Source organism: Talpa europaea (genome assembly GCF_964194135.1).
Source record: "Talpa europaea genome assembly, chromosome: 10".
Classification (NCBI taxonomy): Eukaryota; Metazoa; Chordata; class Mammalia; order Eulipotyphla; family Talpidae; genus Talpa; species Talpa europaea.
In genome coordinates this window covers 90,462,193-90,489,783 of record NC_140077.1, presented here as the reverse complement: position 1 = coordinate 90,489,783, position 27,591 = coordinate 90,462,193, and the positions used below count along the sequence as shown (strand labels likewise).

The 27,591-nt window shown below is 35.4% G+C and overlaps 1 protein-coding gene across 1 annotated transcript in view; it reads left to right on the top strand.

Annotated features, from left to right (window-relative positions):
• Positions 1 to 27,591, top strand: part of SPATA17 (spermatogenesis associated 17) — a gene marked incomplete at both ends in the record, with an annotated part of 145,264 nt that overhangs the window by 40,776 nt on the left and 76,897 nt on the right. Inside the window, one exon of the mRNA XM_084244945.1 lies at positions 20,446 to 20,569. Coding sequence (XP_084101071.1) covers positions 20,446 to 20,569 — 124 coding nt within the window. The remainder of the gene's footprint in view (positions 1 to 20,445; positions 20,570 to 27,591) is intronic.

The following is a 27,591-nucleotide window of genomic DNA, read 5'->3' as shown; positions in this document are numbered from 1 at the left end:
ATTAAAGTATTTCAAACTTTAATACTATAATTCAAACTTTAGTTTTGTCTTGAAGCATTTTGATAGTTGCTTATGCCAGCAAGTATTAAAATATATACTTTCTGGATTTCAACAACAATGTGAGACATGTAGAGTATGCCTCTGTTTTGGGGGCAGGGCAAAATCATAGAAAAAAATTGGTAAAACCAATTTTATATTAGAGTATGTTTCACATATTCTATTGAATTATATAGGATAATAATTCAATAATTCTATTGAATTATATAGGATACCAGATAACATTGGGCTTAACATTAGTTGATGTGCTCTTTTATTGATAGGATTTATTTTATAGTGTATGGTAAAAATAAAATATGTGTACATATGCAAGAGTATCTTTTCATAACCAAGAGTGAACCTTTCACAAAGAAAAAAGGAATTGATTAATTTAGGGCTGAGTTTGCTCTTGGTAGACATCTTCCTATGTAACATCTAGCCTGATATGCAAAATCTGCCCCAGGTTATGAATAAGAAAATTATATAATGAAATAAAAAATTAGCTCCAGAGTCACAGATTGGTAGCATTAATAAAACATTATTAGCCTGGAATGCAGAAAACTGACTTTTTTTTGACAGAAATTCAAGTTAAAAGTAATATATTCCCCCAATCTTAAGGCTTCAGTTCAGTTGTTGGTTGTTAATATCTCATAACAATAGCTCTGACTTGAATGTAAATTTGTCATTCATCAAAGAGAATTAGTTTTTCAGCATTTTGACTTTGGACAGCATGGTTTGGCTAGATGGATTATTATGGATATTATTCTTTACCTATCTTTTTCATGCATCATGAAAGTTTTTTAAAGGATATACTTGTTTTGTTTTTATTACAGTAGCTTTATTTATATATAATTTGCATACCCTACAATTCATCCATTCGAATTGTACTATTTTATGTTTTTTCGTGTATTCACAAAGTTGTGCATCCATCAAGAGGATTATTTTAAAACATTTTTGTTATCCTAAAAAATAATCATATATCCTTCAGCAGTCCCTCTTCATTCTCCCTTCCCTGCTCAACCACTAACCTGCTGTGGATTTTTTCTATACTGGACTTTCCATGTAAGTGGAATCTTGCAGTGTGTGGTCTGTTTTGTCAGATGCTTTTTGCTTAACCAGATTCACACATGTTGTAGCATATATTAGTACCCTACTGATTCTTTTTCTTTCCAATTAATATTCAGTTCTATTGGCAAACTACATATTATTGATCCATCGGTCTCCTGACACTCTGGAGCCAGCCCTCCTTGGCCTCTCCATTCTCCTACTCTAAACAAACAACATTTTTTCTAACTATGATGCAGTTTTCTTCTTAAGAAAACATTTCATAACTTTCTTTCTCTGGGATGGACCCACTATTTTATGAATGTGTGTTAACCTATATGTGATTTATTTCCTTGTTTTTCTGGAACAGCTGCTATCATACTATTTTAATGTATATGGAAGGCAATATTGGGGTCTTTGCTGGTTTTAAATGTCTTATTCTACCCTCAAACTTGATTGGTAGTTTGGCAAGGTATAGCATTCTAGCTTATAAATCATATTCCCCTTGAATTTTTAAGGCACTGCTCCACTGTTTTCTGACATTCAAATGCTGACTTCTCACTGTGGTGTTTCACCTGCCTTAGAAAGTGATCTATTTTTAGAACAATTATTGATGAAATTCATATGGAATCACCAAAAACCCCGAATAGCCAAAGCTCTCCTGGAAAAAAAAGAAGGGAATGGAGGCATCACACTCCCAGACTTCAAACTATACTACAAAGACATAATCATCAAAACTGCATGGTATTGGAACAAGAACAGACACACAGACCAATGGAATCAAATACAAAATCCAGAAATAAACCCACAAATTTATGGTCAACTAATCTTTGACAAAGGAGCAAAGAATATGTATTGGAGCAAAGAAAGTTTGTTCAATAAATGGTGCTGGGAAAACTGGGCCGCTACATGCAAAAGAATGAAGCTTGACTACTACCTAACACCATGCACAAAAACCAACTCAAAATGGATTAAAGAACTAGACATAAGACCTGAAACCATAAAATACATAGAAGGAAATATAGGCAAAACATTACATGATATGCACATCAAAGACATCTTTACAGACACATCACCCAAAGCAGTGATAGTGAAGGCAAAGATCAACAGCTGGGACTACATCAAATTAAAGAGCTTCTGCACAGCAAAAGAGACAATAACAAAAACAAAGAGAAACCCCACCGACTGGGAGAACATTTTTGCACACAACACTAATGATAAAGGACTGATCACAAAAATCTACAAAGAGCTGATGAGACTCAACAAAAACAAAGAAAATAATCCAGTCAAAAAATGGGCAGAAGAGCTAAAAAGAAACTTCTCTGAAGAGGAAATGCAAATGGCCAACAGACATATGAAAAAATGTTCAACATCACTTGTAATCAGGGAAATGCAAATCAAAACTACCATGAGATACCATCTCACACCAGTGAGAATGGCACATATTAAAAAAAAACTAGCAACAACAAATGTTGGCAAGGATGTGGAGAAAAAGGAACTCTCCTGCACTGTTGGTGGGAGTGCAAACTGGTCCAACCACTATGGAGAGCTGTGTGGAGATTTCTGGACCTACTAAACAGAGAGCTTCCATATGATCCAGCAATTGCACTCCTAGGTATTTACCCAAAGGACACAGAAACATCAATTCCAAAGAGCTCCTGCACACCTATGTTTATAGCAGCACTATTTACAATAGCTAAGCTTTGGAAACAACCCAAATGCCCAAAAATAGATGACTGGATCAAGAAGATGTGGTACATATACACCATGGAATATTACTCAGCATTCAAAAAAGATAAACACATGCAATTTACAGCAACATGGATGGCGCTGGAAGGGATCATGCTCAGCGAAATAAGCCAGAAAGAAAAAGAAAAATACCGGATGGTCTCACTCATAGCAGGAATCTAGAAAACTTAAATAAGGGACCAGGAAAAAGAATAACTATAAGAAAGAAAATATCAAGGAGGGGAAAGGAGAGATTGGTGTCAAAATAAGGAGGTTGTAATTATATGGGGAATATAAAAATAAAATTTAAATTTAAAAAAAGTGATCTTTTTTTTTTTTTTTTTTACCTTTTTCAATGTGTGATAGTTGAAGTCTACCAAGAAACTGATGGTAAGATGGAATTGAATCTGAAAAAGGTTATTGACAAGAAGAATTGGAAGAAGGTGGGGGAAAGCCTTCATTCCACAATACAAATCCAACTTATGAAGAATAAAAGGAAGAAGGAAGGAAGATTGGGAGGAGACTGGGACTGCAGTATATTTGTAGGCAAGGCTGATGGGTGGCTCTCAAGCCAAAGTTACCCTTTGTAGGTGGCAGCAATTTTGCTAGACTGATCCTGTCTTAATACTCTACCATTTTCAGACCCTGAATGGAAGTGACCTGAGGGAGGTGTAGTCTTCATAAGAACATTTTTGTGGATTCAGTACTACCCTGTTAAAGTCATTATAGCATGTCTTAGATTTTTTTTTCCCTTCCTGAAGTTTTGACATTCTTTTGTTTTTTTAGATATGACTTTTTTTTTAAGGAAAGGCTTGTGAACTAAATAGGGAGTAGTAGATGAACCAAAGGCAGACAAGCTTCAGAATTCTGACATTTATGGGCATTTTTCATCCATTTCTATGAGCAATCGGAGACCTTTTATTTCTGTGATATAGTCTTGTATTATTTCAGTGATAATTTCTTCATTTCTGTTTTCTTCTATTCTCTTTTCATATGTTTCTGATTTGTTGAATGTTAGACTTCCAGCAGTAACATGCTGTGTCTCTGAAGTTTTTCTGCCTCCTCCTTCACCCTGAGCCTTTGTCCTTCCATTCTGTTTTGTTGGGAGATTTATTTCCTAATCTAATACTACAATTTTTATTTAAGCAATAATTTTAACATTTATGAACTATTTCTAGCATTTTCACCATTTCCTCTTTCATAGCATTCTTCTCTCATTTTATTTGTGAAACATTTAATATTATTCGCAAAATATTGGCGCAGTTATGGTGTTGGTAGGCAGCAGAACACACCTCAGGAGACTCAAGTAATGAGGCCTGAATAAGGGGAGTACCGGCCTATTTGGCCACCAGACTGAACTTTCCAAATTGCCTTTTATTGTTGTTTCCCAATAAACCCATTTTGTAGGTGGCAAAAAAAGAGAAATGAATAAAAGGATGATTTCGGAGTATGATCAGGGCTAAAAGATCAGCAAGGCAGAATTTTGCATCCAGTGACTAGCAAATATAGGATGTTGCTACCACAATAAGTTATAGACAATTTCTAGGAAGAAATGACATTAATGGTTACAGTGAGAACCAAGAAGTTTACAACCAACCATCCTTGGCTAGGACCTCTAGTTGTAGAAGAATGTGGCTACTGCCAGAGGTATATGGCACCAAAGGAAAAATAAATGAAGAAGAAATACCTCCAGCTTCTTCCTCCTGCATTCTCATCTTCTGTGAAAATGGACCCATCTGGAAACCGCCAATGGTCTCACATGTAGGCCTCAGCATTTTTAGTCAGGTGCAGAGCACAGATGGGTATAGAATGGATTGAGGGCGTGGTAAGTGGAAAATGATCAACACAGATAATAATTTGAGTTCAGAGAGTAATTTTGACTCAGTCTCTGTTATTAGTTTCCTCTGGGGTGTCTTCCTTCCCTTAACTGGTTATCTTCCTCTTCTCTTCTATGTTGGAGTCTTGCCTCACATGACTTGTGGTCCTTAGGTGTTTTGCTTAGATGTGAGCATGAAAAAATGATGTATCAATTCAAATGTCTACACACACAGGTGGATTTTATGGACTAGTAGGCTTCATTTGCTTTTAAAGTTATTGGACAAGTAGCTGACCCCTTTTCAGTTCTTAGCCTGTTGCTTTTATTTTATGTGCACAACATGTACATGAACTATGAGAAATTCTTTTAGAATTTCTTTTAGGCTATTTAGTTTCTTAAAGAAGAAATTTCTGATGGCCTATTGAAGACATAGATGCTCTAGTTACATTTGGGTGAAAGGTGTGAGAAAGGCCTTATGCTTCAAACCCAAAAGAACTATGCTCTGAGTCCTATGACTTTTCTCTCAGTATCTCTAGAGAGCATACCTTGCTCTCTCACTTCAGAGATCAAAAACTGGATGCTACCATTCTCTGCATATCTGTGTTCAAGAAACAAACTAAACTGGGCAACTGTTGTAGGTGTGTAGCCCAAGATTAAATTTGCTAAATCATGGCATAACTTATCTAGATTTTATGACCTCAAGAATTGTGTTATTTCCAGTATATTATGCTCTTTCCATGTACACACAATAGCTTAAATGATCAGAAGACATCAGGAGATAGAAGTGCCTCAGTTGAACAATATATGGCACATAGTTAAATTCCAAATGCTACTATTGATTGACAAAAAAAGGTCTGCATGCAGCAGAAAACAATCAGAGGTTCAGAAATCATAATGAATTTAAGGGGTTCAGGAATCATAATGAATTGGCTGAGACAAGAAAGTAGAAGTCTAAAGGAAGAAATGATATTTGCATCAAATTTCAAACAACCAGCTTGTGCAACACATCTAAAAAGTGAAAAAATTAAGACAAATGGCTAGACTTAAGTTCAACATGAAAAATATATTTCCAGTAGTTGGAGCTATTCAATAATTATCGGCCTTGGGAGGTAGAAAACACTGATAGAAGGATTCATCTAAAATTAAGGACTTGTGGAGAAAAGATTTCTGCATTTGATGACAAACCAGGTTTCCAATTTCCCTCTCAATCCTGGACTATTTACTTAATATGGTAACAAATATATTTTAAAGACACAAAATCTATATATGTATTTACCACAAAACTCAGAGCACTTTGAATTCCATAAGGGTGCTAGGAAAGTTTAAATGGCATAATCTATGACATAATACTTCTCACGGTATTTGGTATAAAATTTTCATTTACCATGGCCAAGATGGATATAATAATGCATGTAAACCAAGATTTTGTGTATATGTTACACATGCATTATAATGATGTATTTATAACCTTTAAATCATAAAAAGCTAAAAGTGCTCTAACTTATGAAATTTCAAAAATATTTATACTACTATAAGATATTATTGAAAAATGTTATATATTCCTGAAGTATAAAGGTGGCTTTGCGTTTGAATAGCTCAAGGAGGTTGGTTACCTTAGAGTTGATAAGACCTGCATAAATAACTGAATTGGTCTTTCAGAAATTTGGAGAAAAATGACTGATGGATTTACCATTCATGTGGCTATTATTCCAGTTTTAATATTATATTTAAGAGTTCTAAGATTAATTGACATGCTTGTAAAATGTTAACTTGGAAAAGGCAATAAGGTCTATTAAACTGCATTGCCAGTTCTTTTTTTTTTTTTTTTTTATAGAGGCATGTTTTTCTTTCTTTCTTTCTTTCTTTCTTTGTTTTGTTTATACATGCACTGGGTACAGTCAGAAGCGCGGGAGGGTGAGAGAATTCACCAGAGCCAGAGCGGGGAGCAGAGCAGGCAGAAGGACCGAAGTACACTGCTGAGGGGAGCAGCGGGCGCAGGAGAGGTCTGCGCGCCATGTGGGACCCTCCTCCGGTGGCCGGGGAGCAGCCGGGGATCGAACCGGCGCTGCAGAGGCCGCGGGCAGCCTCGCAACCCAGCGCTCAACCGCTGCGCCACCGGGGAGGCCCGCATTGCCAGTTCTTTTTAATATGTGTAGTGCTGATGAAATATGCCAGTTATGAGAACAACCTCGGGACTATTCAAGATCCCCAGACTGTACTGCCGTACTGGACCAGACTGGGTGGTGTTTCCTTGGTTATTTGAAGTCCATACTCCATACACTTAACTCGGCATATTAAGAGCCAACTTTAAGTTCTTTGCCTGTTGCTGTTATTTTATTTCACGCGCACAACATACACGTGAATTTTGAGAAATTCTTTTAGATCTTAAAGTTCACGGTTCCTTTCTTTATGTTGAATTTCCTATTCAGCTCTCAGTGTTGGTGCCAATAATGATAGTCACAATCCAGACCTAACAGCTAGCTAACAGCTTGCTATTTTAAAATATTTATATCAATATTTGTGTTAATTGCTGTCTTTGTAATCTGCTCATTAGCATTTGTTTTCAAGATTAAAGTAAAAAGGCTTTAAAAGTGATTTTTATGAATATCCATCAAGTTTCTAGGAAACTCAATTCAAAAGACTGAGTTAACCTCGCCTCCTTATCGTGGTTATGTGGGCATCTCTATATGATCCTCACTGTAGTCCTCAAGTCCTCTTCTGGCTCAAAGGCTTACAGATCCAACAAATGTGCTAGGCCAGTGACAAAGCTGAAGAATCTAGAGATGGACAGCATTCTGCATCTGGACACACAATGCTAGAGATTTCCAGTACTTCAGAATGGAAAACTTTTAATATGTTAAGCTACCCGGGCAGTACATTTCCAACTGTACTTTAGTTAACAAAGACATAGAGACAGGAAGAGAAATCAGCATGTCCTTACAGACGGGAAGCATGCACAGTCCTTAAAATTCAAAGCAGCAACCTAGAGTAAAAATCCTCAAACTAGTATTGGCATCTCCCCCCTGACCCCCCAACTTTGCTCACATGAATTCTCAGAAGTTTTACCAAATTCATTTTTTTAAAAGATTTATTTATTTTTATACAAGAACCAGGGTACAGGCCCGGTTCTTGCACGGGAGGGTGAAAGGATTCAGCAGAGACAGAGCAGGCAGACTGACGAAATACACTGCTGAGGGGAGCAGCGGGAGAGACAGGAGAGGTCTGCTTGCCATGTGGGTTGCTCCGAAGCTGGTGGGGATCGAACCGAAACTGCAGAGGCTGTGGACAGCTTCACAGCATTGCGCTCAACTGCCTACGCCACCAGCGAGGCCCTTATAACCTTTTAATATTAAATCCATCAGGAATCTATTTGTGATAAGGATTAAATCTGGAATTTTCCTTAAGATTTTTAAATGACTAACAAGTTATTCCAACAGTATTTATTAAATAATTCACTTCTCTCTTACTGCTAAGTGCCATCTTGTCACATACTAAATCCTGCTATGTAGTCAGTCTGTCTCTTGACTATCACGTTCATCTGACTTATTTACCTTTGGAATCCTGTAGAGTATTGCATCACCTAACTAACTGTACATTACTTTTTTCCCTCAGAAAAAGTTGTAACTATTTTTGCTTAATTTTCATCCAACTAAATTTTGAATTATGTTGGCAAATTTAAAAGAACATCAAACTGGGAATTTAAAATGGTTTTGAATTTGTAGAGTAGTATAGAAAAATATAGCATTTTCATAATTTGAGTTTTCCTATCAACCAGTGAAGTTTTTCTCTTCATTTGTGAGGATATTTTTTCAAAAGATTTATTTATTTATGCATACAAGAACTGGGGTATAGATCAGAGGTGCAGGGGGTGAGAGGTTTCACCAGAGACAGAGTGGGGAACAGAACAGGCAGACCGACTGAAATACACTGCTGAGGGGAGCAGCAGGCGAGCCAGAAGAAGTCTGCTGCACCATATGGGTAGCACTCTGGATGGCCGGGGATCGAACTCTTGCTGTAGAGGTTGTGGACAGCTTCACAGTGCTGTTGTGTTTAACCCCTTGTGCCACCAGCGAGGCCCGTGTGGGTATTTTTTAAATGTCCATTAGTAAAATTTGTGACTTCTTCCTATTTTTGTGAATTCTACCTATTTCTTGTTAATTTCTAGGAATTTCACCTTCTTCCACTGTGTTTGCTTGTGGTATATTTCATTTCCCAAGTTATTATTTTTGCATGTAAGAAATCAAAATATATTGAGAGTAATGTATCCCTTACTGAAATATTTCAGTGGGTCTCGGAATTCTCTTACCTTTTTTTTAGAGCTTACGTTACATACTGATGGTTGGTTTTCTTGTTCACTTACTCAACTATCTGGTGAGGGGAAGAGACACTAGCTGGAGCAGGGGCAGTGGTGCCCTTGTCACTGTCCTCCTAAGTACTGACTGACCTGTCCCTGAGTCGGGATCTGGTTCTGTTTATGCTGCTTGTGGACTGGTTTTCATTGCTCAGCTTACTTTAGTCAGCCCCTCTCGGGTTATTTTTCCCTTTTTCTTCCAGCCCACGTCTGCCCTCACATCTCAACTTAATCAAAGGTTCTGATCAACAAGAAAGAGAATTTACTTGGCTGCAAATTCTCTCCTTCAATTTTACATTCTCGTGACCATGAACCTCTAGTCCTTATTGCTCTTGGTTGGGTTTCTTACTAGGCTCTTCAAACTTGTTCCTTTATTTCTCATGTACAACACTAACTTGGTGCTTTAGAAGATTTCTCCGTACTTGTGGTTTAAAATTTTATGGAATATGATTGATTGTCTTCATTCATATTGCCAAATTCCATGTCTGAAGCTTTTCCTCTTTATTTTCTTCTAAGAGTTTAATAGTTGAGGATCATACATTTAATTCTTCAATCCATTTTCAGTTAATGTTTGTATAAAGTGTGCTTAAATGTCCAAATTCATTCTTTTGTTTGTGGATATCTAGTTTCCCCAATATCCTATGTTGAAGAAACTGTATGTTGAGTATGCTAGGAATTAATCTTTTAATCAAAGATAGCTATTGTCAAGCACATTATAAACTGCTAGCATGTATTGAGCACTTATTGTATACCAGACATTGTGCTAAGTCCTTTATACTCATTACCTCTTCAATTTTCACAACATAGAATATAGACAATTGACTATTTCATAATTATTGGCTAAAATCAAATATAATTCATTCAGAATCAATATTAAGAGTTATTTCTATATTGATGTTCTGTGATACAACCCATCCATCTACCTCTTAAAAGGTATTTGAAATATCAAGCATATTTGATATTTTAAAGTTAGTCAAGAATACTTTTTATGTTTACTAAGCAAATTATTTTAAGTTGATGAAAAGTGAAATATTTTCCACTTCTTATATAGGAAATATATTTGAATCCTAAAAAAAAAGCCTGTTTTGTAGATTCACTTGGTAGGTAAAGTGTCAGGTAGCTGCCATAAATGGGCTATTTTATTATTTTGTGTATTTTTATTATTCAAACTCAAATTAGCTTCAGTTTCATGATTTATCTGTTGTGAATCGGAACAGTTAACTAGGACAGAAGAAAAGGTGCAGTTCCATTAAACTCCAGCACATCACTGGCTGTCAGGTAAGCCTTGTTATGCTGTCCATCCTCATTTAACTATCCCACAAGATCTCTTAATGAAGTTAAGCCCCAAGTTCACTCCAATAATTCTGTGGCAAGAGTTTGTGCAATGTAACAATTCATCACTTGTCAGGAAGGCACTTTTAGTTTATACATTTAATAAGGGCATCCTCTAGCTTGGTTAATTAGAAGTGAACAGTTTGCATATTTACTAAATGCAGAGTGTCATTGCCACCACGGCCTATTGCCTACATGAATTATTTCTCTATCTGCAATAAACAGCTGGGTAATTATTACTGCCATAATCAGATAAATTCCCTCTGTAAGGCTTTTCTTACATGGCAATTCTTTGAACTCATCCAAAGCTGAACAAAATTTATGAACTCCAGCAGCGAGGCCACTTTTTCATATGATCATGCCCCTGTTCTCTGTTTCAAGGACATGAGTGGAGCACCACAGATATACTGTGTAAATAAGGAAAATAAATATGATTACCTAAAGATAGCATTTCCATACACCTTATTTAAAGGATATAATGTTCCTGTCTTGGCCAACTAAATGAGAACAGTTTGGTTTTTCCTAATTGTATCTAGATGGCAGGCCCCTGTTAGTTAGGGGTTGTCTAAGTCATAAAGAAAATATCACTTTAGTTTTCAAGAGCCGAATTAGTTTGTAATGTAAGCTATACATGTAACCATTTTCTGTAGAATCATTTTCTAGATGAAGGTACAAGAATTAGAGCAACTAATTTGGTAGAATTTAGATAACACCATGCCAGAAGGGCTAACTTAAAATACAACACATATCCTTCACGTTAAAGATTTTTTTTTTCTCATTTTCTTGCACATTTCTTGTAAGAAGTGTCTTGTGGGACTTTGATCTCTAAGCTCAACTTACACTCCTACTTTTATCCTAATGCACATTTGTTATTGTACTGGCATATTTCAAAGCATTCATGTTTATCCTTGTAAGATATTAATTTTACTATTGCTCTAGTTTACCTTTTTAAAGCTACTTTTGACATGAGTTTTAATATCACTATAGTTACCTTTACCTTTGCTTTATACATTTTTGTTATAAGATAACATTGATTGACAACACTGTATATAATTCAGAAATAGGATCTTGCCTTTTGTGATATATGCACACCACCACACCTACCAGCTGTACTGTGAGTAAAGCTATTTTTAAGTATTGCTGATTAAAAGCAAATTTATATAGCAGAAATCAGATTGAGGTAGGTGATGGATTAATAATATACATAATTTTTCAGTCAGACTTGAAGATGTATTAAAATTATTGAGAAACTGTAACTCTTGCTCAGAAATAATTTGTAATGCTATTCCATGGGTCAGTAGGCTCCCGCTTACCTGACCTTCTCAAAGGTGCAACAACACCCTCAGTCACTTTATTTTCTTCTCTCTAGTACCTTGGATTTTTTGACACTGGTCTCTATTCCCATTTTCTATGGTTTCTTTGCCATTGCCTTTATGTTCTTGTCTTTATTTGCCCAATATGGAATGTGATGTTTTCTCTCTGGTCTTTGTATTCTGTGTACTCTGGACAGTTTCTTCTGCCTCTGCTACCTCTGCTACAACTTGGAGTCAGTAATCCATAAATCTGAATATTCTCCAGCCTACAACTTCTGATTTTGATATCCGTCTATTTAAAAACCTGCTAAAATTGCCCCTTGGAGGTTCAAAGATATCTCAAGTTAAGCATGTATACATATAAAATAATTATTTTCCCAAACTTCTTCTTCCTATCATGAAATGGACCATTCTCCATTTAAATGTCCAAGACAGTAACATGGATTATCAGGCTAAAAATCCTTTTCTTCAATCCACTTGCAATCCAGCCCTGTCTGTTCTTTTCCAAACTCTCTGCTCTCATTCGTCATCAATCTATCCTTCTAATGCTGCCTGAGGATTCTTCTAAAAATATGGATCTGCTGTGTTTACTTCCTAGTAAGGGTCCCATGGTAAATGATGACTGGGAAGTACAAGAAGCATGTGAAATAGAAATACCGGGATTATATTTTAGAGTGTCTTCTTAACATGAGAAGTAAGTAAACCCAAGATAAATATCTGCATTATATTTTAATGGTTATATTTAAAAGCAAGAATCATTGAGGAAAAAAAAAAAGCTACTAGTATGTATCTTATTTAAAACATTATCGTAGGTCCTCCCTGGTGGCGCAAGTGGTTAAGCACCGCACAATGAAGCAACGTGCAGCCTCTGCAGCACGAATTCAATCGCCGGCCAGGGAGAAAACAACATGGCGCAGCACACCTCTCCTGTCTTGCCTGCTGCTCCCCTCGGCAGTGTATTTCAGTCAGTCTGCCTCTTCTGTTCCCCTCTCTGTCTCTGGTGGATCCTCTCACTCCCTGCATCTCTGGCCTGTACCCCAGCTCTTGTGTGCATAAATAAATAAATCTTTAAAAACAAATAAATAAAATATTATTGTAGAATGGGAATTCCCAAATATATACCTAAGGAAAACAGAAATTTTTTGAAAAGAGGGGAATGTGTGCAGTGCTGTCATACTACAAATGCATCGCATTATTTAAAACAATTTTTTCATCACCCCTTTACAATGCTTTCAGCTTTTCCCATCTCATTGCCTTTCTACTCCATCCTTTTCCTCTTTCAGGAGTCGCATTGTAGAGCATGGAGAAAGAAATTCACTCCAGTTTCTAGCTCTCTCCTTTCTACTACTCTTCTGTACTGTTTCTTATCCTGTCAAACAATAAATAGAATGAGATTCTGGTTAGTATTCATATGCAAGTGATTTCTAAGATCGATTTTAAAATAATTGATCAAAAAATAGACTCATTAGGTAATCTTCTGAAGTTACACGTGACATGCTGTTTTAAACTACACTGATATCACCCTCTGGCACATTATTGCTTTATGATGGCATCAAAATTTGTTTCACGATATCCCTGGTCTATGTTGAGGGGATGGCATGCAAAAACAGCAGCTATTGATTTTGCTTTGAAATGAAGTTAATCCACTTTCAATGGGAGAAAATATGTGTGTTTTGAGTAAACACAAAGTAAATAAGATCATGCAATTCTTTTCCTATAACATGGAAATTGTAGCCACCTCAACTCTGAAATTGACCTCAAATATTCAGTAGTGTGGTGCTCATCCCCCACAGTTGAATCATTGTGCAAAGGAGAATAAGATGTGCCTTTATCTACCTGGATGCAGGAAAGCCCCCATGCTGTGTCTCCATCTGTAAAGTCATTGCATTTCACCAAGAAGAACAGGAACCTTGTCAATAATACCCTGCCCTGTACCAACCTCAGAGCAGTGTGGTGAGGATGAATTAATGTCTGCGAAGCACCTGGAGCTCCTGAGATAGTATGCTATGTAAATACCTTTTATTATTGTGCCTATTGTATGTAGCTCAATGTCACTCGATATTTGGACAGCATATATGTTACTTAAATTTTATTTCCTTTTGCAGACTCTCTTCAGAATAGTAAAAAAGAAACAATTTTATAGTGAAATATGTGCATATTTTTACAGACTATGATACAAAAAACTCTCTTCAACTCAGTTTATTCAAGAGGCAGAAGAAAAAAAATAGATTTCCATGAATGATCTTTGAATGGAGCCTTATTGCTTTTTAAATTCATGCAAAGTAGGTAAATGAAATAATGGAGCAATTGGTTGATCCCTCTTTATGATCAGAGTGAAGTCATGGCATTGTAATTTTATAACATCAGCCATTATCTGCTTTCTCACTTTTTTCATTCTCAAAATATCTTGTCTATGGAGCACAAATTTGCTAGCATTTCCTGTAGAGAGGCCATTCACCCTTGGTTAAGAAACCTTTCTTCTGCTCTAAAGCACATTTCTCCCCTTTGCAGTTGATGGCCCACATCTACTGAAGAGAATTAGAGCCTCATCCAGCCTTTTGTCATTTTCACTCCCCTCAGACCCAGTTCTCTTGAATGCAGATCCTACCGCTCAGATCCCAGATTCTTTCCTAAGCCTTTTCTCATCCCTCCCATCAGAAGGGGACTCGCTGAATTCAGCCTGTGTAGCTCTTCTAGACTCACTCTGTCTACAGTCCAGTTAGTTCTCAGCTATTTTATTTGCACGCTACTTGTAGGTGGCAACGGGGCCTTCACATTTCGATGTTCCCTGTGCTATTTGAAACACACTTGGGGCTGCCTGCCTGAATAAGCAGATGAGTGGTAATTTTCGTTATGATGAGAACCTGTACAATAACTTAGACATTTTGAAGAGAAATTGTTCTCTACTGCAACAAACGAAGGAGGCTCAAGATTAAAAGTCCATATAAGAAAGGGCTTTTCGGAATGTTTCCAACATGTTCACAAGTCTCTACTCCCAGTTTTGAAGTGGAGAGTGAAATTCAGGAGCAACCTGAGTACTTGAATGTTAATGACTCTGTGCTGCTAAAGAACTTTATTTTCAACTCCATTTTTCCTTTGTAAAGGCTGCCCTAATGAAATCTTCAGCACTTGTAGATCGTTGCAGGACTAGGTAGACAGGCAGATAAAATAATGGTTTAAATGATTGAATTAACTGCAAATGAAGCTTTTATTTCTAATGTAAATGTTGTGAGTATCTTAGTAATTTCCATATAATCTTTTCTATGGTTTTGTCAGTCTCAATTTTCTTTGAGGGGATGTCACACACCAAGTGCAAGCACATAATTGGCTTTATTTGTGGTTAGTATTTTTACTTCTATTTTAGACAGCCTCTTTTTTCTTTTATTGTCTACTTATTTGGTTAAATTAAAATGGATATATTGAGAGCAGAAAATTGATAGATAAAATGAAAGTGTATTCAGTACATTAAACTTAAGTACTTTCATGCCATAATACACCACAGCAGAAACTAATGCTATTCAGCTATTTTTATTTTGAAGTCTTTTTACAACAGAATCACATCAATGACTTAACTGAAAACAAAAGAGTAAGAACTCCAGAGAATTGTTTAAATACACTTTCTTAACATTATTTTTTTCTTAAAGATGGTGCCAATGATGTCATTGTGCTTTTATTTGAGAAATTATGTAATATTATTAGCACTTCCCTCGAAAATCTTGGGCATTTATGTTTTTAAAACAATGTACTTTTTTTTAATGTTCTGCAAAATCATAATTTCTGTGAGAGTATGGTGATGTTTGTTTCCTGTCTCCTTTGCAGTACTTCATAGTGCTTTAGCTAACATGGTGATATGCAGATTAACATTATTAACTGAATGAATTGTGTTTCTCCATGCCATACATTACAGTGTTCACAGTTTTTATTACCAAAGGCTGGTGCTTCTCAAACTTCAACAGGCAGAAGATAGCTTTAAGGTCCCTTCCCCAGAATCTCTGGTATAGTTGTTTGGGGTAAAGCTATCTTGGCTGTTTCAGGGATACATTGAAAACCAAGGTCCTAGACAGAGAACCAACTTCTGGTGCAACCCCAGTTCCCAAGAGAGACTTTGTGTGGCTTCTCCCTCCTCCAGTTAAACCCCAACAAGCGATGGAATGTGTCAGTAGGCTGAGAACTAGTTCAGAAGACCACTGAGTTAATACCAGATATTAGACCACCTCTTTTGGCTGGTGGGGGGACATGTCAACATATAAACCTTAATCTTGACCTTAAAGACCTTAGCACATAGTAGGGGGAGTAGAAGAAATAGGTTATAAAGACAGCTATAATATATTGCTGACTTAATAGACACATAAAAGAGAAGTAAAGCATGAGAATAGGAGCATCTGGAGATTATTTTTAAGGGCATCTATGAAGTCTTTTTAGAGATGGGGAGTAGAGATTTTTGTTTCTTTATTCTACATTAAAAAGAACACAAACATTATAGAAAGATTTTTTTAGTATTATATTTTGAAACAAGTAAGAAAACCAAATGGCTGAATAAATAGCTCCCTTCTGAATGGCTTAGTTGGCCATGTTAGTAATTTTTATTATGTTAAAGTATTGCATGAAATCTGCTAAAAAATATTGAACTCTGAATAATTTTCATCACTATTATTTAGAAGGGGATAATTCTCAAATTTTAATTATGAGTTTGGGGATTTTTCATCCTATATATAGTCTTTGTGAAAGAAATTAATTTTGAGCAGAGTGCTTTTTTTTCTCATATTACTTTATGGAAATATATCATTTTCGTTCTGTGGCTCAGAGACTGGAGAAGGTGAAGGGCATCAGAGGTCTAGTCCATCTCAGGAAGCTCTGAGATTTGGATGGGCCTTTAGAGTCACCCCACACTGAGCAATGAGTCTGGGCCTGGGTGTTCCTTTAGATGCAGGCTAGGTGGGGAAGGTGACAAAACCTGGGGTGAGTAGAACAGCTGATTTTCTCAAGTGAAATACAGCTATGTGCTGTCAACCCCAGATACTCAGGGGAAACTGGAGGTTGGCCGCGCTTGTCCTGCAGGGAAGAATGGGCTCTGTGCTACAGAGAGGAATGAAGTTAGATGCTTGTCCTACAGGGAGGTATGGTGTCCGATGAGCTCCTGCAGCCCTGACTACCTCTGCATATAAGGCTTCAGAGCTTACTCCCTGTAGCGCAGCAGGTAGGTGTGCTGTGATGGGTCACACAGATTTTCTCCAGGTTGGCAGTATGTGGAGGACAGGAGACAGGGAACTTTATTTGCCTAATTCTCTTACATTTCCATTCCCACAGGCTGAGGTGTGCCCCATGCTTCATGCCTCTTAGGAAGACAGCTTCTACTCTCAGCATTGTGGAATTTCATCCACAAGTGCATCCTGATGGAGAAAGGGAAAGGGAATCCCTGAGGGAAGCTAAGAAAGTACAATATTCATCTCCAGTTGAGCAGACAGTCATGTCACCTGGTTCCTGGCTCAGAGAAAACATTCAAAGGGCAGCTCCCATTGCTGGAGAACGTTGCTGTGCAGCCACTACTCGAGTTCTTTATATCAATTGATTTAACTGATCCTCACAATAGCTTGATGGAGGCAATGCTACAACTAATATAATTGCATTTCACAGAGGAGGATTTTGAAACTCAGTAATTAAACAGCCGTTCACTAGCACAGTAAATTTGATAAACCTGGTCTCATTTCAGAGTCTGTTTTGTTAACCTCTCCACTCTATTGCCTCTAAGAGGCTATTATTAATTTTATTATTGCTGTCATTATTAGAATGTGTAAATATTTTATTATCAATATAGATAATACTAGCAAAATATATTAATGATATGCAAAGCTTTACCTATTAAAAAAAAAAAAAAGGATGCTTTAGCTATATGCAAACCCATGCAGAAAGTGTTGCGGCTTACCCAAATTTCTTTCACTAGGTTGCAGATGACAGGATCATAAGATTAAAGAAAATATGTGTGGCTAATTCAACAGAAATATCTCCTGCATAATATTTCCTATATCACAATAACTCCTGTAGAGAATCTGCAGATCTAGGGATTCTAATTCCATTTCTCCCACTAGCTGATTTGTTATTCAATGCAATCACTTCATCTGTACATGTGTTCCCATATTTGTAAAATGGGGTGATTAGTAATACTTATCTCATATACATTGCAGAAATCTTTATTTTTTGGAAGTTAGAAATAAGGGAGTATTCCTGAAATGAAAAAAAAAACATACACACACACACACACACACACACACATACACACACACATTAAAAACAACCTGAAATCATTGGAGAAAAAAATTTAGGTTTTTAAAAATACTATATTTTAAAAGTCCCTGGATAAATATAGATACTATATTTTATAATTTTGTAGGGTCTTCTAGTTATAGTGGTTCCCATCATTTAACCTTTAATGAAATCATAATTTTTTATTGCATCCTTTACATGGCACCATATCTTCATCTTTATTGATGTAACAAAAACTTGTATATCAAGATAAATAATTTATTCAGCTCTTCCTACTTGGTCATTTAACAAAGAGTAGTTGACATAAATATAACTGTGGTGTTCAATATGTCAGAGAGTGTTCAACACTCTCTTGTATGGCAATAAATCAATTAGGAGTGTAAGATTGATTTTTTCAATAATTGTATAAATTTATTAAATTAATTACTTTTGTGATTTGTGATAACCCCAGATCAGTTTTTCTAGTGTTCTGGCAAGTTTCTTGAATTTATTCCTTGGGCTTCCCAGTTCTTTCTGGGCTTATTGTGTGTTTTCTTTGTATAGCAGCACTGACATTCTTTAACATATCGCTCACTCTCAGCTCTCCTTGTCAAACTCCCCAAGTACACACTGTTTTATTTTGTATTTCCATATCCAGAAGATATACAGCTTTCACTACTTCAGATAATTTGCATTTTTTATTTTGTATCCAAGCCCTATGTACTTTTTACCTGTACATGTATGCAGCTCATTATATTAGGTCCTTTTTTTCTTTTTAATATAAGGTGTCTTCCTATTTATCTACTAAATAATCTATAGAGCATCAACTTCTCTTTTTATTTATTTATTTTTGCAATTGCTCAGAAAAATACCATCTTTATCTTTGGATAGACATACAATTGGTTACATGCATAGCTGAGTAATTATCCTTATAGTGGCAGTTCATTGGCTATTTTAAATTATCTTTTAAGATAATAAGACTTTTAAGATAATTATAGAGACTTTTTCATAGAATGACAAAAATAAAGATTAAAATTAATACTCTTTTCATTTTTTAATGTAACACACGATTATTATTTTTTCCTAGAAAAATTCACATTTATTCATATGTAACTGCCTTGAAATTTGTACCTTAAGGACAAAGAAAGGTCACCAATCCCTCTAACTCCTGGTTCTTTGTCAAAAATGGACACAGTTAATGAGGTTTGTTTGGTACAGAACAAATTCTCAGACACAGATAGAGATCCTTTCAATGGAAACAAATTTGTTTGGCTTTACCAGGTTACTTAGCGATTAATAATAGCCTTGAGATGCAGGTCAGAAAGGTCACTGTACCAGCTTGCCAACACAATCTAAATGTGCAGCTAGCCCGGCTCTGTGCAGGGGAGCGAAAGACCCCAAATACTATGCATAAAGAAAAACGGGCTATTTTCTGACTCCTTTTTTCATATTAATAAGCAATTTTCAAGAGAAGGGTCGCAAAATGAGGGCCATGCCACTCCAAGTAATTCATTTATTTTGCAATTTAATCTTATGTTGAAAAAAATTGCTCTGCTGCGATAGCATAGCATGGTGATTTTTAAACGTCAGTGTGTTTCGTAACTAACCTTGTATGAAGTATTGTATGAGGACCCTGTAACAGAAAATTGCAACAGAAATATTTCTAGACATTGAAGTAGACATGCGAATCTTTTTTTTTTTTTTTTTTTAATTTTTGGTATTCCCCTCTCTGCTTTTCCCTGATATCTCTGCGGTCAGTGCTCAGATGATTTATTTAAAATTTTGCTTATGGAACTAGACACTGTGTTACTTATGTATTTTTCAAGAAGAACAAAGTACAATTAAAAACATTATTTTAACACAAACAGGTAAATTACTTCTATAACAATAATGGATTTACTTCTCCATAGTTGTTATATTTGACAGGTATTTTCATATATTATGTTTTAAAATATTTTTTTGTTTAAGTTTCTGAGATAGATTAGATGGTGAAAACTTTTGTTATTTTAATGGGATTGTTTGTACTTAGAAAGTCATGAGCCTATTCATCTAATTTATCTTTTATTCTAATTTATTATAAAACTGGACACAAGGTCAGCCTTGCAAGTATAGGATAATATCTATAACCTTGTTGTTATTATTTAAAAATGTTACCTGAAGTAAACTTACAATAAAACCAGTATATGTGTAAAAAAAAGTTAGAGCTTTGTAAATACGAAAATAAAATGAAAGGAAGTCAGTAGCTTAGAGGTTTTCTTATACCTTTAAGTCTGTTCAGAATTATTCATTTTCAACCAAAGAAATTGTCACTTCCTTTGCATTTGATGTATTTGCTCAGCTATTGAATTAATTATAATATGTAGGTATTTGACTGTTAACATTTAACCACTGAACATTCACTTCAATGCTTTTAAGGATTTCTAGGATTCACGGGGAACGCGCAGGTAAGACAGATTACACTACTGATTTTGATGGATGTGGGTGATGGTTGCCCCTCAAAAACTTATTTGATTATTGTCAGTGAAAGAATTAAAATGTTAGCAGATTTTTAGTCCCATAAATAACTGCTGGCTGTTATGGTGCAGGGAGGCACTGGAGGAGTTTGCAGAGATGAGAGAGAGAGAAGAAAAGAAGGCCAACCTCGAAAGGGAAGAGAAGAAAAGCGCTCACCAAGCCCGAAAGATGCATCACCTGCTCAGCACAAAGCAGGTTGGTCTACCTGTCCCTGACAGCTCCCGTAAGCCACTTGGGCCTCCAGCCTGACAGAGATAAACTAGCAGGCTGAATGGGACATGACTTGTTGAAAAGATATCACAAAGACACTACTTCGAGTTCAATTCCAGGCGGCTGTGAGGTGTGTGCAGCCCCCAGGACTGTCTGTGACAGCAGCTTGCAGAGGCAGCCGCTGCCTGGCTGGCTGAAAGATCCCAGTCAGCAAAGTGATCTGCCTCTGTGATAACACAACACAAAGGGCATAACCTCCCTTTCAAAACCCATTCTGAGTGGCTCATGGTTGTGTTGTGAATTGATCAAAAAATCAGAAGTTATTAAGCTGAGGTCTCTTTCCTGTTTTCTCTTTTAATTGGGCTAATGTTAACATTTAAACCCTTCTTAAAAGCGCTCTCTAAATGTTGAGGCAAGTTTGCAGGTATAGCTTTTCACAAAACTGCCTCAGCCATGACATCGTCCTACAGGGTCACAAATGTGGAATTTGGAATACATAGAAGTTTATCTTCTTTTATGAGCCAAAATTTCAGTATCTCAGCTCTTGTCATGGTTGCTAAGAAAAAATAGATTGCATATAGGATATTTTGCTCACAAAGAAATATAGTTAACAAAAAAGTATGAATTTGGAGGCTCAGGTATGTTTTGTTGCCTCGGTTTAGGAAGAAACTAGCAATGTCTGGGCTTTTGTTTTTTTCTCAGGGACTTTCAAGTGCTGTCACCTAGTTCTAGCCAGAGTCACAGTCAGATACCTTCAGATCAGACAGGATTCTCAAGTCTCGTTGACTGAATGTTGTTCTTAGAGGCATCCAAATTTAAAGCCATAGTAAGTATGAGATGGTCGTATTTAGATTACAGGCGCCTGCACCTGTACCTCCTGTGTGTTTGTGTAAAACATAGCACTGTCATAACTGATGGCTATCTTAGTATTTACTTGGTTTTGGATACCTAAGTCATTTGCAGACAAGGAAACTGAATCAGATAATTATGTGACTGTTTATAGACATAGAGCCGGTCATAGTAGACTTTGTCCTAAAACCAAATTCGTTTGTTATGCTTTTGTCTTTTGACTCTAAACACATCAGCAATAATTTAAAGATAATAATTGAAATAAAAAAAGGCATTTTTACTTTCTATGATACAATCCATAGCAGTATAAAAATTATAGATGTATGATTGGTGGATTGCATTAAAAATATAGAATTCTAAATCAACTATTATTTTCAGCAAAGTATTTTTTATTACATTTAGTTTTAAGTAATTTCAATTTTTATGAAATTATATTTTCTTTAACTCTTTAAGTCTGATAATTCTCGGGTAGTATTATTTCTATTGATAACCCTGATGCCTCTTTATACTTTGAATTTTCTTACATCTGAGTTCAAATTGTGCTATTTTTACATATGATAAATACTGTAATAGAGAAAACAATTCTAAAAGTGGGGAAATCAGATTTAATTGAAACATTTGTTATTTCTGTTTTATGCAGGGTTATCTATATATTAGATAACCCATATATTAGATAACCCATACTTCATATTAAGTATGAAGTGAAACAATTTATGGGGAGTCCATAAAGACTTAGTCATTTTACTGTAAAAATAATATGATACAAAAAATCCATGTTGTTTTTTCCATGTACTAGAGAGACTCTTTTGATGCATTATTTCTTCAACTCTTTTGAGTTCCTTTACTTTTAAAATTAACTACCTGGCTTAGCAAATCATTTCACACACTTGACTACATGACTTGACTCATGAATCTTAATAAATTTTCAAATAATATTACCACCGTTGTGTGTTAGGGATGTTCATGTTAACAAATGCAAGTTGTCAGCATTCTATCTCATTTTTCTTCTTGTTTGTGTCATCCCAGCTGCTGGAATTCCAATGAACATCAACTTTCGTTGACTGTTCTCTAGAAATCCCCAGTGTCCAATAATATGGTTCTTTTTTGAGGTGCTGTGTACAGTCGAATGAGTACAGTCTGCATCCTCAGACAAGTGACACCCATGCTCTCCCACTGGAATAAGATATCAGGAGATGAGCAAGAATTTCATGGGCTTGTTTCACTCTGGACCTTGAAAGGATATGTTGAGAATTAAATGTAATATATTTAAAATAGTGTTAGGCCCTTTGAGATAATTCAGTAGATGATAATAATCATATTATTCAAATTTAACTTGTCAGGAATAAACTATAATTCTGAACTTTCATTTTCTTCTGTTTGTCTTAGTTGCTGGAAGCATTTACTTTCTTATTTCCTTTCTTTGTGTCCTTTTAGTTATTAATGAAAAGTAGTTAGAAATCTTTATAGTGGTATTCCTCACCCCACCCCAATCTGAGGGCAATACAGAGAGAATTATGTTCTCAAATAACCTCCCTTGGAGAGGAATGTTATAAAAATGTCAGGGATTTACATTTGGATCTGGCAGGTTGGTATGCCTTGTCACTATGATCTTAATATTTGTTGTCTAGTAACTAGTTGATAAAGGACAGCTCTCTGTACCCTTGGAGAGACTTTTGTTCCCAAGACAAACTTTTTTGAGGGATTGCCATGAAAGAGTCATGTTTGCTTTGGTGAGGGGATTAGTTGTGCTAACTGGATAGTATGGAAATGTTAAAATTTTATCCCAAAACCCCCTAGATTTGCCTCACTTAGCTTTAAATCAGTTTTTATCATCATATAAAATAGTTCAATTTTAAAACTGATACTGAAAATCACAATTACAAATCACCTTACCTTAAACAAATATATACATCACTTAGATTTAATAGAACAACCATAAATATTATCATTGAGATTCATCAGTTAATTACTCTAATTAATTTTTGAATAACTGCAATCTCTCTCATGCTGTGCTAGGGCTAGAACATACAAATATATCCTATGTGATCCTTATACATAAGGAACATATTTGGCTGATTTATAGCTAATGGCAATCAACTTTTTTAAAGTAGAAGGAAATTCCCAACTCGTCCATTACAGCTTATATAGTTATTTTCACAAAAATGAGAACCATTTATGTTTATGATTTTACTGAGACCATTTGCTACTCGTTTATTTTAATAAATAATGTTCAAGAAGGAAGATGCAGAGAATAAAAAACATACTTCATTCTGAATGTTGTTACTGACTTTCTCAGCATGACTTGGTTTTCAGGGAGAAATTAAGGCACAAATTTAAAAATGTTCTTCAGTGTGATGCTTACAGATTAATTTCATTGCTTATTTTAAGACTTGTCTCAAATTACATTAAATACACATGTAAGTAAAAAATAAAGGGAAATATGAAACTGAATATTTTGAAAGACCTGCATTCTGTGTTAAATGTAGATATTTGAAAATATACTGCAAATCATTTTCATAAGGAATAAATCAGGATAGGGAAAGTTTTGCTAACTTGCTTAAAAGGATTAATCATAGTAGCATTTTTAGCAAACAGGGAAACATCATTTTATTTGTAATTTCAAAAGTTTAGGAATATATTAATGTAGTGTATAAAATACCAATTTTTATATTAAATTTGTGTAGTTCTAATATAGCTTAATTTAGGTGAGAAGAAATAAATCATTAATTTGGACAAATGAATGCTTCAGAAAAGGTAAGGAATTTTATAATCCAAAAATGAACCTGGGATTTAGGTATAGCTAACAAATGAAATCCTTTGTGTCATTTAATGTGCTAAAAGTTTTAGGGTGTTTATGCCAATAATCACACTAACCACATACTTTTAAAATTAGTTTTAAGCCTATTTTTAGTCCAAATCAAATATATTTCTTAAAGTAGTTCTAGATTCTGTTAGCAGTTTTGAGTCACAATCTCATCTTTATGCAAGCTAATATGTTAGTGCTAATAGGAATTATACAAGTAAATAACTAATATTGCAATGAGTGAATTAATAAACCCCTCAGGGTTTTATTAATTAAAAAGTTCAAGTCATACTAAAGCACCTTTAGTATACGTTTATTTCAATCAGAAAGCTGAACATGGTAACTTATTTGCATAAATAATCAATCACCATTTACTAGTAGTAATAAGGTTAATTTGTTGCTACAGACATAATAGCATTAGTCAATTATATTTCCCAGAAAATACTATTTGTTATGCACCCCATCACCAGTAAAACAGGATTGGGTTTAGTTCCCTTATTAAATGAACACATCAAAAAATATTTGTCCCTATAAAAGTTTTACGAAAAGAAGGCTAATTTTACTTGATTTGAATAAGTAAAATGCAAACATTGCTTCCATTTATAAATTTAATTTATCTCTCCGCAAAGATTGATTATTTAATAAAGTTATTTATTTTGATTCAGTAGCCAGTCAAAGTAAATCTAAGGCACACAGGACATATTTCCTTTGAAGAAAATCTCATTTGCAGATTTGTTTTCTTCCAAATAAACAGACTTTCATTCCTTTGCCCTTGTTCTTAGGTAATAAATTATGTTGTCTGCTCCACCTACTGGTGGATACGTGCAAAGGACTGATGATAGATTCATTACCACATGAAGCATCTAACATATTCTATGTTCTGGAATTTTTAAGGATCTTCCTGCAGATCAACAAAGTTACAATTAAACATTTAAAGCTCAAGCCACAGATCATAAAAAGTTAATGTTTAATGTGTAGAATTAAATACATTAACAATTTCCTGATGAGTATTACCCTGTTTTTAATATGCTAATAAAAGGAAAAAATAAAGACAAAATATATTAATAACTCAGTATATTCTAACTATGCATATTTTAATTTAAATGTGGCACTTAATAGTTTATAAATATCAAGGTAAAACTAAAATGAAAATTTATAAATTGAAATAAAGCATGTATAAATATTTTATGGAAATTATTTTCATGCTATTTATGTAATAGGTTGATAATGTTTTTCCTTTTGTGGGTAGTGAAATTTTTATATTGGCACTGAGAAAAAAATTTCAGTTATTTATGATTCCTTACAAATCTGATTATTATTAATAAAACTATTTTGAGTTGCTTTTTTTTTAAACAAATGGTTTCATCTACCTTTTTTAAAAAAATCATGTCCCATCAATCTATATACAAAAAGTAAATTTAAGAAGTCTGTTGATATAAAGAGCATAGTTATGAGCAGATTTTGTAAATTGAAGAACATGCATTAATTAAGAAATACAGTAAGTTCCCCAACTCATTTATCGCTTTCAACTCTGTCTTCCAGAATCATAACTGGAGAGATTCTATAGTTGACATGTATGAAGTACTCTATGTGTGATTTCTCACTTTTGATCTGAGGAGATTAAGTGACGGAATTATGGTGGCCTTTCTTTGTGTATGTGAGGGGTGTTTGTGTGGGGGGGGTGCCTTCTGCAAGTGTCTGTGGAGAGCCTTTTCACAAGCATCATCCTGAAGAATTGGTATAACACAGCAGCGCTTGGGAAACTCCATTGTGATAGTAAGTCTTACCCCTGACAAGACTCTCTGGAGTATACTTATCTCTGAACTACTTCTTTGACTTTAAAACATTAACTTGGTTTCTTCCTACTTTCTAGGGTTCTAGGTCTGTTCTCTTCTTTTCTTCTTCTCTCTCTGATATTTTCATGACACGCACATGAAGGAAGGTGTAGGCTGTTCACAGAACCTTCCCAGGCGCTGAGCTGACTCTTGCGTTTATGACAAAGCCTGATCTGGGGCATTCTTGTAACTCCTTTCTTCAACTTTCTGCCTTTTTTTTTAGACTAGTCCTTATTTTGAACAATGATTTTAAACTATTCTCAGCCATGTAATGTTTTAGTTCCCCCCCCCCCCATAAACCATTGTGCCTTTCATTCTCTGTCTAAAATCACCAATGTCTTTTAATTCCTCCTTTCAAGTGTCTGTCACATCAATTCTACTACATGGGACCAGGGACAGTTTCATGTGTGGTGGGGCCTGAAACTTATGCAATTTGGAATCCACCTTTAGATGAAAATACATAAAGTTGCAAATGCAAGAGGTGAATATTATTTATAGTGAGAAAAAAAAAACACTTCAAACACATTTCAAAATTTAGCAGTCTGAAAATACCACAACTGAAAAATCTGAAAATATACCTGTGCTTTTATTACCTGCCTGAGAGCTGTGTAATACTTGTTCTCCATTTTTTTAAGCTTCATAATCTTCGATTGCTTCTCTATTCCCAAAGTGAGAAGAGAAAGTTCATCTACTCTTTTCCTTGGAATATTGATCTAAATTTTTCATGACTAAATAAAAAGATAAAGGATATATTTCTATTAGCATGTGCTGCATTAGCAAATGTGTTTCTTAGAGGAGTATAAGATGGGAACCGAACTATTTCTAATTTACCTGTCTGAGTTTCAGAATCCTTTTCCATAATCTCGCTTCTGGCACATTTCAAACCCAAATTCTCCATGACCCACACACATGCAGCACACTGTCCAGTTTTTGTATTCAATGCAGCCTCTAGCCCTGCACCTCAATTCCTGATACCTGGTGTGTCTGCCTGGTGGGAACTTACCCCTGCAGTGGGATTGCTAACTAGTTTTATTGTATTTGGAAGTAACAGGACATACCACTTAAACAGATCCAATTAGACCCAAAGTTAATACCTCAGTTGTTTCCTCATTTAATCTCTGTCATGCTCACAGTTACTATTGGGTCACCCAATCCAAATACCACAGAGGATAAGCCAGAGTGTAAAGAAACAGTGGAACTGAATACCTTATTTTTGCAAATATACAAAAATCATAGCGATGTTAACACATTGCCAGGGCCGCACCCTTCCGGTATCTGGGAAAGTGCCTGGGAAGATGAGGGTTCCTAAAGCTTTGGTTTTACTCATTGTGTAGCTTTTGTACCTCTGGGTGGACTGCACTTTTGTATTTTATGCAAACCCTGCCTCTCTTCTTAAACTTGTGCAAATAAGGGTTAGCTTTGCTTTTAATGTGCTACAGTTCCTCCACTGCACACCAGATCTCAAAGCCAGCATTTTGACAATTAAGGGAAGATTATTTTCTCCCTATCTTGTAATTTGA